Source organism: Nanorana parkeri, unplaced genomic scaffold, assembly GCF_000935625.1.
Source record: "Nanorana parkeri isolate BGI_ZX_2015 unplaced genomic scaffold, ASM93562v1 scaffold360, whole genome shotgun sequence".
In the NCBI taxonomy this organism is placed as follows: domain Eukaryota; kingdom Metazoa; phylum Chordata; class Amphibia; order Anura; family Dicroglossidae; genus Nanorana; species Nanorana parkeri.
Genome location: NW_017306628.1, coordinates 873,248 through 886,122, shown reverse-complemented (window position 1 = coordinate 886,122; position 12,875 = coordinate 873,248). Strand labels below are relative to the sequence as shown.

The following is a 12,875-nucleotide window of genomic DNA, read 5'->3' as shown; positions in this document are numbered from 1 at the left end:
TTTAGCCTCTAAAGATAGCTGTGTAATTAGGTCTCAGAAAGTGAACGCGCTAGTCAGACACAATCAGGTCTGTTTAACGGCACAGTGAAAAGTGCAGAGATGTGCAATAACGCCTAGGAACCAATCATATTTAATCAGTTTGCAGTATTTCAGGCTATGAAAGCTGATTGGGTACCGCTCACTGTTTGTCTTATTATATGGAGGTCGCTGTTTAATTGGGGTGTTTTATGTCACATTATAGCTTCGTGAAGCTTAAGTAACATTGAAAAGCTTTTTAATTACGTTTTTTTCCCCCTAGAACATTAACAGAGGCTCTCAACGACATGGGAAATACAACTTTTCAGACCCTGTCAGTCAGAACGTGGAGTCGATGTGTTTTGCAGATGTATGTTGATCAGCCAGTGGGTGTTACGATTCGAACAGACACTGAACAAAGTAAGTTTTATGTCTGAAGAATTCTCATGCAGTAGTTTGCCATGTCATGAAATATGGTGGTCATTTTTTTTTTTTTCATTTCCACAGAATGCTGAAACGCTTAAGATTTCTGTTGCCTCTATACCAATCCACAAAATATTAACTGCAGCACTTGCTGCTCAAGAAAATTCACATTATATTGGGGCTAAGACCTGGCAGTACTTGTGGAACAGTCAAGATGTCACCTAATTAAATTTTAAAAAAAAACTAATACACTGGGCCATTTTGCTGTAAGATCTAAGATTTCTAGCTCAGATACTGTATGTAGCTTAAAGAATAAATAAAGCCTCCATTTTTTTTGCATATATCTATGGCTAGCAAGCAGTAGATCTATGCAAAAAGTGTGAAAAGAAAAAAAAAAACGCTTTAACAGAGGTGTGTCTTCCCTGCGTGCTCACCTGTGTCTTCCCTGTGTGCTCCCATCTGAAAATGTGAAGATCCCCGGGGGGCCGCAAAGCATCTTAGGGCGGGCGCATGCGCAGTTCACATTTCCAGCCGGGACGCGAGGAGAGACACAAGGTAAGTCTATGGACGCGTGCACCCGCATGCAGACACCGTGGGACAGGAAGTGCCAGCAAGCTCAGAGGAGTCAGCGCTGGATCGGAGACCGGCCGCAGCGCTGGAGGGACAGATGAAAACGACAGGAAAGAAGATCGGATTAAGAAACATCATTTAAGGTAAGTGCTTTCATTATTGGGGGGGAGGGGAAAAAAATTTGACTTTAATGTCACTTTAAAGCCCAGATCCCCAAAATGTAGAGTGCAAAAACGGCTGCTGGAAGTGCAGAGTGCCAACAGTGTTGTGATATCTTAATGGAATCTATAGTGGTTTTTGTATATACTTCTGTTCAGTACTATACAAGTAGAGTTGTTAGCACTTGTTAACACTTCCAGACAGCAGAGTGAACTCTAGCAAGAGTCATAAAGTTGCTGAAGTCTCGGGGCGTCAATTAAAACATTTACATAGACATAATTGTAAGCATCAAGCGCGTATATAAATACATTTATACAGCCTGTATTTCATGCAGATAGTTGTACCTTGTTAATATTACAAGTCTGATTTCTGGTTGGATTTTAATTTTACAGCTTCAGCAATTTCAGAACAGCTTAGAGAACTAACCCGGTTAGTATTCAAGCTTCCTGAAGTAGAAAACATGTTCGTTAAAGCTCAAATCGAAGCAGCAAATTACATGCAGGATCCAAAGACTGCACTTCTGCAGTTTTTCAAGGTAATATACATAGACGCAACAAATATTAAGCGTATGGTTTGTGTCTATTTAAATTGACCTGTTTGTACACCTTTTACTTTTGTTTCATTTTGGTTAAAAGAGAACTATGGTGTAAGTGTTTTTCCCCACAGTTCTCCTAAGGGTCACGGGGCGACATAAACTAGCGCCCTCCCGTGACCCAAAGCTCAATATATATCGAGCTACAGATCGCGGTATACTGAGACCGCTGCAGCTGTCGACATCCACCCAGCTGCGTGATTGACAGGTGGCTCTGCCTATCTAGAGGCAGAACCAACTCTGCCCGCCCCCTCCCCTGTCCGTCCTGCCAGTCAGCGCTGGAGGATCGGAAAAGGGAGGGGGAATCCCTGCAGGGATCCGTGAGTGACCGTCATGGCTCTCAACAGGGAGATTATCGAGAAGTGAGCGAGCGACGGTATCTGTTCACTGACTTCCCGATCTATTGAGCCGACGTGTGACAGTTTCATTGCCACACGTCGTCTCGAATTATGAGGTTGAGTGAAAATCACTCGCCTCATAGTTCTCCTTATAAAGATTATTTGAACTTAAATAGCACTGCAGTGAGCCATATAAAACATTAGCTTTTTTATTCATTTCTTTTTAGGTAGTTGGTATAGTATATAGCGGCCTACAGACCTTATCAGAAAAGTCTACCATGGTAACAAAATGCCTGGAGTATTCTGGAGACATCCTAAAATATGTCAAACCGTATCTAACGAAGAAGGGCCCGGTGGAAGGGCTGCAGATCACTTACCGTACTGTAGGTGAGTGAGCACTTTTTGCTTAAACATATTTAGGGGAATTGTACCTGCTTTTTAAAATGTGATCTAGTCTAAAGTACACGTATAACATAGACATTTACTGAAGATTGTTTTATGGGCATGACTGTCTTATACCTATCTTGGATGCACTGCTGCTGAATTTAGAGGTATTCAGAAATATAAAGCTAACAGTGGTGCATGGAGGCATCTAGTGGTGTCTGTTTTCCTGCCAGCAGCCACGTTTAAAAAGTGTTCTTATGTGACTGGCTTGGTTTAAATGGGAATTCCCAATTTTCTGGAGGCCTTTTCATGTAATAACACAGAACCCCAAGGCTTGCAATACAACCAAACCGTACTGTACATACAGATTTTACATAAGACTACATATGCGGCACCTGTGTAGCAATAAAATACTGATTTTGTTTAACATTGTACTTTGCACTGTTAATATTTTAATCACATTTGATGCCCTGTCATCTTTAGATTTGTTACTGGATGTTACATAGATTTGTCTATTCAGTGAAGAAAGAAATGCTCCTATTTGATAAAGTAATAATTCTTAGCTGATGATTCATGAAAATGTGCATAGCTGTGTTTTATTAAACAAGAGTCCAAAAAAAGAGCCATTGGAGCTTTGAGAACACAGGAAACGTCCGGGCATTATGCCTTGCCTATGAATGTTGGAGCTCAGCTTCATATGAGATGTGATTTAACTACAGAATAAGTCACACTGATTGGCTCCTGAGGGTATGCCAAATGTTCAGGGTCTGCTGCTGTTTTATCTTCTTTCTTGTCGTCTTTCCAGGATATCTTGTGCGGTACTGGGCATCGATTCTGGCCACTTCAAAAGCACAGCAGCTCCTCTTCCGCATCATCGATTACCTGCTTTTACCACATGCCTTGTTCCAACAAGATAAGGGTTTGCCGGCAGCTATGCTGACTGCTGTAATGGAGAGCCTGCCTCTCTTTCTCCAGGTACAGGTCTGAAACACGCTGGCACAGTGTAGCAGAATGTGTGTCACACAGCAAGTGCTGAAAATGTCTCCTTGCTTAGGAATGCACAGTGTAGCCCAGTGTCTGACAGAGTGCTTCTGCCTTGTGTATTTTTCTTTTCTATTTGTTTAGCTATTAGTGCTTAAAGAATAGATTTCTGCTAATACAGCATTATAGTTTTTTTCATCGCACCATTAAAATGTCTTTATCTGCTCAACTGAGAGCAATATTAGACATTATTACTGATCAGAACATAAAGGACAAAGCTATAATACTGGCTTGTTTAGTAAGAAAGCGCAGCATATGCAGTTACACCACATCAGTCAGACTCCACCTTTCAGTAATTTATGCTTAAGATAATATTTTTTTGGATGGCAAGGCCCATCTTGTTCTTGCATTCTTGAAGAAGACTCTGGTCACACGGTGTTGTAGCACTTTTCTTAACTTCCTTCTCGGTCCAGTGCCACCGGTCCTTTTTTGGGCTGAATGATACTCGTATTATTCTACTCGTATTCTGTGAGTCCAGCGTGTCACTGACATACCCCCTGCGGGGTTCATCATCAGCCAGGCTGTGTTCATGTAAAAATAGCTGGGTTCCACTTCAATCACTTGAGTGCTAAGTGTCATTTTAAAACTGCTGTCATCAGCTCTAGCAAGGGTTAGTGCTTGAACTGCCATCTGTCATTGAGAGCGCCACGGACCAGCACAAAGCTCAGGAGATAAATTGATCAGCTCCTGGGATCGTGATCTAGCTACAGAAAGATCTGGGAGGAAGCTTTGTAGCGGAATATTCCAATAGCATTCTTTATAGTACTGTGACTGAGGAGCTCCAGCAGCCATCTTGAAATCATTTATAAAATACCCCTCCAGTAACAGATTGGAGAAAGGTGTTTAAAATCAATACATTCTCAGCTTATTAGTCTTCATGTCACAATAAATCTGTTTCTCTATATGAGATTCGCTTTTACTGCAAGGATGTCAAATTTCCAAAATCTTATTTCTGTGTCTCCATCTGTTCCCATTAGAAAGAATGTCGACTTCAGAACCTGAAAGCATCAGTGTTCCCTTGACTGTGTCAAAGGAGGGCCTTTATTGGGCCTTAACCAAAGATTTCAATCTTCTCAAATGTGCCACTTTTATTAAAAGCATAGCTGGGCGGCACCCTCTTTGATGCCAGTATTCATAATGTACACGGTTAAGAAAATGCATAGACAGCACTATGTGCCAAAATTTACGAATGTACATTTTTGCTGTACTTGATTGTTTCATTCTAATGCAAAACTAAATAAATTATTGAATGAAGAAAAAAAGCATAGCTGGCGATCCTGCCATGAAAGGTTTGTTCATACACTCCCTGTTATGGAGTGGCAGCTGTCTCCCAAATGCTCTCCTGTATTAACACATAGTCACACACACTCCTAATGGAGACCACAAGCAGCCATGCCAACACAAATGGCTCAGACATGGTCCACAAGACGCTGTCCCCGGGCAATGACCTGCAGCCGACACTGTAGACAGGGAATGCCTGAGAGACTGGGGGATGGTAAAATAAGTTAATTTTTTATTATTAACTAAAAACAGCAGTTTGATGCATGGTGCTTTAGCAAATTAAATGCCATCCAATTAGAGATTAGATCTACGTTAATTAAACCGGTCCTATGGTTTTGAAAGCTTCAATTTTATAGGCCAGACCCACCAAAATTACAACACCTCTGGTCTCACGGCTGAGCATTTTCTCAGGAATGATACTAGACTGGTTACTATTGCTGATAATTGCTAACAGATAATATTGTATGTGGTTTGAGGCATCAACTTGGACAGCTTGGGCACATTTTCCTAAACTTACCATAAGATTCAAATCTGCTAATTACAAATCCTATCATTGTTTGTTTTCCGTTTTAGGGTCTGTCCATTATATCTCGTCAATCCCAAGTACAAGCTGCTTATGTAAAACAGCAGCTGAAAACCATTATTGAGCAATATTTTGGGAGGTTTTTGCCCAGTGCTCCTCAAGCACCAACTGCAGGAAGCCATCCTATACTTTTAGCCCTGTGTGATTCTGTTCAGAGTCCACATACTGTCAACCTCAGGAAAACTGTAACGCAAATCATAAAGTAAGTACATTCTGTCTATTACTTCTGTATTTGACTTGGTAGTAGTAACTTATAAGATGTATTTTTTGGAATTAATTTAGTATTAAACGCTCAAACGTTTCTTTCACTATTGAATCCAGATCAAACAAATATCCATTGCCCAGCAAAGCATTTCCTTTCCCAAGCACAGTCATCATGTTTCTGAACAGCTGCTTCTTACTTTCTTAGCTCGGCTTCCCTGAACTTCCTATCCAGTACAAGATCACAAAGGACAGAGCAGTCTTTAGCAGTTGTCCATGTGCTAGATGGGAGGGGAGAGGCTTGCCCTTGAGACACACACAGCTTACTAGCACACACAAGGGTGGCTCCATGGGACCCTGCAAAGGAAAGGTGTCATCCTAAAACAGGATATGCAAGCCAGTGCTCAGATGATCAGCTAGTTCTGCAGGAAACTAAAACTTTTATCAGGGAATAGCATCCATTGTAAGTGATTTCATTAGCATTTGCAATAAAAAGAATTGACTTTAAAGTGACACTAAACCCAGCAGTTAAATCTTAAAATGCATTCACATACCTTAGTATTAACAACAATGTATCTTATTTGTTAATCACTCAGCTGTAGATCCTCAAATCATCTCTGAATTGGTGCTGATACTTTCCCTCCTTCTGGAGGGTTGTTACTTGTGTTCCCCATGGTCCCTGTGTGTGTTGTAGTCACCGCTCCAAGCTCACTCCCGTGATGGACTACAATCTCACATTTAGTTTACTAATTTGTAGTGAGATTATAATCCATCATGGGTGTGAGCTTGGAGTGGTGGCTACTTTACAACACACACAGGGATCATGGGGAACACAAGTAACAACCCTCCAGAAGGAAGGACAGTGTCAGCACCAATTCAGAGATGATTTGAGGATCTACAGCCGAGTGATATACATATAAGATACATTATTGTTCATAGTTAAGGTACTTGAATGTATTTTTAACGTTTACCGCCTGAGTTTAGGGTCACTTTAATATCACTTTAATCATAATAACAAAACATTTGTATTTCAATAATTCCTTTTTTTCTTTTACAGTGACAGCTACTTGCAGTTCAAAGGCCAAGCCCCACCTCCTCGGTTAGCCTCTGTTTTGTCTTTCATTGTTGATGTTTTTCAGCGAACTAAGACCATTGATGTATCAGATGCTCAGTTCCTTCTTCCTGCCATCTTAAAGTGCATGATACTTGTCCATGAGCCTCTGGGTAAGTTAATGTGTCTGATATAAGTCCTTTATTGTAGCATTAGCAGACTGGGCTTTCTTTTGGCAATAATTTTTTCTATGTAATCTCTAGACAATTTTGCAATTTTTTGCTGAAAAAAAATATCAAACAAAATGAATGAAAAGCAACAATATTTTGGCAGGAGAATAATAGCTAAAAGTTAAAGGGGAGAAAGGAGTATATTAAGGCTGATTAGAATTAATAAGGAGGTAAATAGGAATACATTATATTTAAAAATGTAAGTAGATTATTACATGCAATCAATAAAACAAGGATTGTACATAGAACAATATCGGACCTCTGAAAAGTACAAGCATGCATATGTACTCAGTACTTGGTTTGGGCCGCTTTTGCAGCACTTACTGCAATTACTTTTGCACGATATTCTAATTATTCGAGTTTCACCTGTAATACTGAAATAGTTAATACAAAAACACCTTGTTGCTTTGTCTCAATGACACTCGCAGACTATCTACAAGTGTAATTTCATACAGGAGGAGCTGCGTTATTAAAATCCACTCCTGCTATGTCATTTTGACAGCAGGTAATAGTGGCAGAGGGAAAGGATCTGAACATAATAGATATGTCATAAAACCTCAACAACATTTCTAGGACACGTCTCCTACTTTTAAAATCCGTAAGTGTTTAAAGTATAATTAAACCTCTTCTTTTTTTGTTGCATATGTCTACTGCTAGCAAGAAGTAGACATATGCAAAAACATTTTAAAAATGAGTTACGCCACTCGCTCCCGTCCGAAGATCTGTAGATTCTCGAGCGGCTGTGAAGGATGATGGGGTGGGCACATGCATAGTAGAGATCTTCGACCGGGAGAAGAGGCGAACCACAGGGTAAGTCAATACACGCAGCTGGGAGCGTGTACACACAAAGACTCAGTGGGACACAGAAGACACAGCAGTCAGTGCTGGATCAGAGACCGGCAACAGCGCTGAATGGACTCCTGAAAACTACTGGAAAGAAGATCTGTTCAAGAGGCATCATTTAAGGTAAGTCTTTAAAGCAGCATGGGGGGATGGGGGGGGGCGTATGACTTTAATGTCACTTTAATGAAAGGAAACTGGGCCTTTTATTCATGCTTCAATTCTCATTAATGGAGTCCAAGCTTGTCATCCGGTATATATTTAGGTGCTTAATGTCAGTATTCTCAGCAATGGGCCTTCACCATGAACAGTGGAAGGAAGCAACTCTAGCAACCAGTCAGATTCTAGCTTTGAATTTTATACATGAAAATGAACCCCTGCTTTGGTGACACTTTTTTTTATTTCACTTTTGCAAGTATGAGGCCCAGCCTGACTGATTTGTCTGAGGTTAAAAGCTTTAAAAAATCAAATCTATCACATGCTGAAAAACGATTGTAAAGTAATATCTGGAGAATAGCTTGCCCATATTTTTCCTAGAAACAGGACATGCACACGTTATCAAATGTGGATTTGCCTGGATAGCTAACCCATGTGTAACATTTGGCATCCACGCTACGTGTTTTACTTTGGTCAAATAACGCACTACTGCAAGTAGATTTACTGTTCATTGCACAGTTGCTCAGAGCTGTGATGGCACGTATGTTGGCTTGTAGATGTTTTTTACTTTTTAAACGTCAAACATGATACAACACTATTCTTGAATTATCATGTAGTACACAGTGCTTTTCAGCAGTAATAGGTTTTTACTGTAAAACAATTCCCCCTAATGGTTATTAGAGGACCTACATAAGATAAGTGGTGAAAAAGTATGCGTTTGAACTTTGACTTACCTCTGCCCTGTCTTGTTTTACCGACAGTCCTTTGTACTAAGGGTGTTGATGGAATCTAAAATCTCTCGACACTGGAAAGTCTTTAAAAATGTTGCTGATTGCAGCCATGGGGTTTTGGTTTATTCAAGTTTGTGTCCTTAGGCATATCTTTCTGAATATAGTAACTGCAGCTAAAGCACAAGGAGATTCCCATACCATTGTAATTAGCGGTACAGGTCACACCTTTTTGTATGTTGGTGCTATGCCGGTTTTGAAAAAAAATCTGCATGTACATTAATGCATAAGGCAAGGCTGCACTCATTTAACAGGAAATACACTTCCGGCAAATCTTAGACAAAACATGCATGCTTCTAAAATGTTATGCCGCACATTAACAATCAGTGTTAAAGGGTCAGTCTACCCAAAATGAATAGTGTCGGTTTAGCTATGTGCTAAAGAGTTAAATCGCCTAACAATTTCTCTCACGGACAATATTGATTATATAATATGTGTTTGAGTTCCTGGGTCCTGCTGTGGTCCCATTCTTTGTGTTGATTTTTAATTCATTTTTTATCCTGGAGAATGTAATAGGAGTTGCTGAAACACACAAAGGTGGTGGGAATAGCCCAAGACCTTACTGCTGAATTATACAGGTTTACAGGCCTACGATGAGCAGTAGAAGTATTTCTTTTTTTTTTTTTTTTATTAGTTTTACTCTCCTAGAACTGTTCGATGGTTTTATTTTATCTCGTACTGTTTTACTTGGTCATTTTCTATTTAGTAATTTGCTTTTGTATTTCAGTGAGGAAGCTTTCTATCAAAGCATTGCAGCACATTATTGAAGGCTGTCGAGAGGTTCCGCAAGGGGAAGCTGTATCATATGTTACATGTATTTTAAGGTAAATCTGATGTCACAGTTCTGAAACAAAAGAACCTTGGCTTTTTTTTCTTGGAACTTAAGGTAAATTAGAATTCTTCAGCCATTGGTTACAGAATGGAATTAGGATAGGTATAAAACACAAGGACAAGATGATTGCTCAATCCTAGAAGGGTGTCAGACATCTTTAGTAGTGTGTACATAACTGAATGGAAAATGTTGTGGTACTTTATTTCTAAATAACTGTATTACCCATTGTAGACTTGAGGGAAAATAGGTGATCTAGGTCTACATAGCTCTAATAGCCATTCTATACTTCACCATTACTTATCATGGTCAGGCTGATTATCATTGTCTGGCTTGTGAGAATGTATCCTGTAATTGTATTATATTTAAAAGTGAAATTGTTAAGCTCCATGACGTGCTTAGGAGTCTTTTGAAGAGCTTGCTTCTCAGTTTACTTACGTTTACTTATTTCCTTCACATGTAGGCAATTTATTCAAGAATATTTGTGGATGTATGATCATCAGATATTTGGCATCTTGGAGACCCTGTCTATTTTAGACCAGTCACTTGTTGTAGACCTAATTCCTACAATTTCTGAAAGCTTGATGGCATCAGAGCATAAGCGCGGACTAGGAAGAAATGCAGCTTCTAGGTATGTTCCTGTTACATAGAATTGACTCAGAGCGTTGCATTTAAATGACCGTCATAATGTTTTCTAGATTTTCTCAAAGCACTGCCTCTCTCCATATAGTATTTATATAAGAAAAGCCTGTAGGAAAACCTCATTCCTTTAGAGTTTCCTGGTGGTTTACTAAAGATCTCCCATGCCTTTGAGATGGTAAAGAGAAGCTTTGTGGATGGGTTTTCCCCAGCCCCCCTTGAATCCTTATGATAATGGTATTGAACCAGACGTATAATGGTATTGAACAAGATGGATAAAGTAAATCTTTCCTGGACAAAATGTTAATACCGTACAAGTTCCTCCACAGAAGCTCATGTATACCCAAAAGTCATAACTCCATTTCATAGGAGTATCTAAACATGGGTCTGCTTTAACCCCTTCAAAGCCACTGATGTAAGGCATTCTGCACAACCCCTTCCAGCTGTCCGGTTTAGTATGCCTGGTGGCTGCATTGCCTTATGCTATAGCCTCAAACTATATAACTACAGCTACCTGCTGTATATCCACCAGTCCCTTGGACATGCAGCTTTTACTATCAGTAACCTTTTGGTTATGCTTTTTATATATATATATATATTTTTCCTGTCTGAATTTTCCAGTTTTGTGACAGGATTACAATGTACCACCCCTCATCCTAATACTAGACATTGCTGAATGGCCACTGTGCCAAGTGAAAGACCCCCTGTGTTTTCACAGCAGAGGGAAGTCGCTCACCACAGCAGCTGTAGCAGGACTCGGAAGATCACTGTAAAGCACTAGTAGCTCCAGCTACTAGTGTTTGCAGGATCTGTGGCTCTGCCAGGGACAATTTATGTATACTTTGTGCCAAGTTGGACCAATGTAAGAGTATTTAAATAACTATAGCTGGAGTTCAGCTTTAACCCTTTTGCTTCCGCCAACATATGACATACAGCAATCACTTGTACCTTGATCTTCTAAGCAACCCTTTTGATGGTTGCTTTTACCTCTAAAATCATTGATGGCGAGGAGATGGTGGGGAATGTGAAATGGCAAGGTGACAAATGTTGACAGCATTAAGAAAAGGAGCTCATATGCTACCATTTTGATATCAACACTGAAATGATGGGCAGTAGATAGTGGATTAACCTGGATGGGACTACAAAAATCCAAAACGTTGCCAAGATGTACATGCATTGTATGTACTTATATTACAAGTCAGTTATTTATTTCCATCCACTATTGCATGACTCTGTGAGCCCATAGACAAGTCAGTGAGAAGTACCTCCTAGGAAAATAGATGTTAGATCATTGGAGCGTCATACCAGATGAAAGGAAAGCCAGTCCATCCTCTGAATGCTCTCAGGTGTTTTTTATATTTGATTTTTCTTCTATTTTAAAGTAAATGCATTGTTTGTTTACAGGGAGGCTTACAAAAGATTGCTGTCTCACTTGGGTGAACTTGGACAAAATGAGCTCCAGGCACTAGAAAATGAAAGACCGTCATCCTGAACCAATATCGAAAGTATTGCTAAGATACAACTGTCGTGTTCCGTCGAAGCTAAATTCTGTAGCATTTTATCAGTCTACTTAAGGATGGTGTTAACTTGGTTCTGTGAAATTCAACGAAAACAAGTATTTATGTTGGACTTACAGCAACAAAGCCATGTTTCTTGGCCTCCCTAAAATGTGCAATATGAACTTTTACTCTGTCTGAGATCTCAAGTAAATATGTAAATATCTTTTCTAAGGAAATATTTTTAGATGTTTTGTAATCTTCACATTTTTTGTCTTTTTTTTTTTTTTTTTTTATTGTAACTAGCTGTATAATATGCACCTTAGCCTCAAAATAATGGATTTTTTTCTGAAGTATACAATATTTTATTTCTCTAGTGATGTTATGTTAATTCCACAAAATCAGGTCATAAAATATATTATAATACTTGTCTTATTTATTTTCCTTTCAGCAAGGTTTTTTAAAATGCAAATTCCTATGTTAAAGCGCTGCACAAACTGTTGGTGCTATATAAATCCTGTATACAAATAAGGATTATAATGTTAAAATGACATTCAGTGATGTACTTATATTAACGGAAACCTGCCCTAAGGACGCATTAATGCTGATATTGCTGTCTTCCCTTCTAACAATGGCTGGTTGTCATGATTTTCCAGTGGCTTTAGTGACTCAAAAAAAAGGATTAAAGTCAGAAACAGGCAACAGCCTATTTTTTTCAGTCATCTAGTCAACGTCTAATGTACTAACTAAAAAAAAGATAAATACCTCCATACATGTAATGTATACAAGACACCTTTTTACTGGGTTTAGAATTCTGGTATGTCCGCCATTGGAGATTCTGTGCAACCCCTTCTGTCTTCCCACAAAGCAGTGCTCAGTGGCAGATCTCTGGGTTAAAGCACTTTCAACCCTTTGCCCATGATCTTTGTGGGGGCAGCAGTCCCAATGGTTGAGTAAGGAATAGGAGAATGCCAGTGTGTATTTATGTATGTATACTATATTACCAAAATTATTGGGACACCCTCCAAATCATTGGATTCAGGTGTTCCGTGAAATTTCCTTGCTACTAAATATTCCGCAGTCACTTGTTAGTGGTATTATAGCAAAGTGGAAGCAACTGGCAACAGCAGCAACTCAGCCACAAAGTGGTAGTCCATGTAAAATGACAGAGTGGGGTCAGCGGATGCTGAAGCGCACAGTGCGCAGAAGTCGCCAACTGTCTGCAGAGTCAATATCTACAGACCTCCAATTTTTGTGTG

General features: G+C 39.5%; 1 protein-coding gene across 1 annotated transcript in view; it reads left to right on the top strand.

Moving 5' to 3' along the window:
- MMS22L (MMS22 like, DNA repair protein) overlaps nt 1-11,866 on the top strand; it is a 64,892-nt gene extending 53,026 nt beyond the window's left edge. The window contains exons 16-24 of the mRNA XM_018558803.1: nt 299-401; nt 1,529-1,702; nt 2,325-2,484; nt 3,287-3,456; nt 5,377-5,588; nt 6,645-6,811; nt 9,380-9,476; nt 9,945-10,112; nt 11,525-11,866. Coding sequence (XP_018414305.1) covers nt 299-401; nt 1,529-1,702; nt 2,325-2,484; nt 3,287-3,456; nt 5,377-5,588; nt 6,645-6,811; nt 9,380-9,476; nt 9,945-10,112; nt 11,525-11,612 — 1,339 coding nt within the window. The 3' untranslated portion in view covers nt 11,613-11,866. The remainder of the gene's footprint in view (nt 1-298; nt 402-1,528; nt 1,703-2,324; nt 2,485-3,286; nt 3,457-5,376; nt 5,589-6,644; nt 6,812-9,379; nt 9,477-9,944; nt 10,113-11,524) is intronic.
- Nucleotides 11,867-12,875: the final 1,009 nt, after the last annotated feature.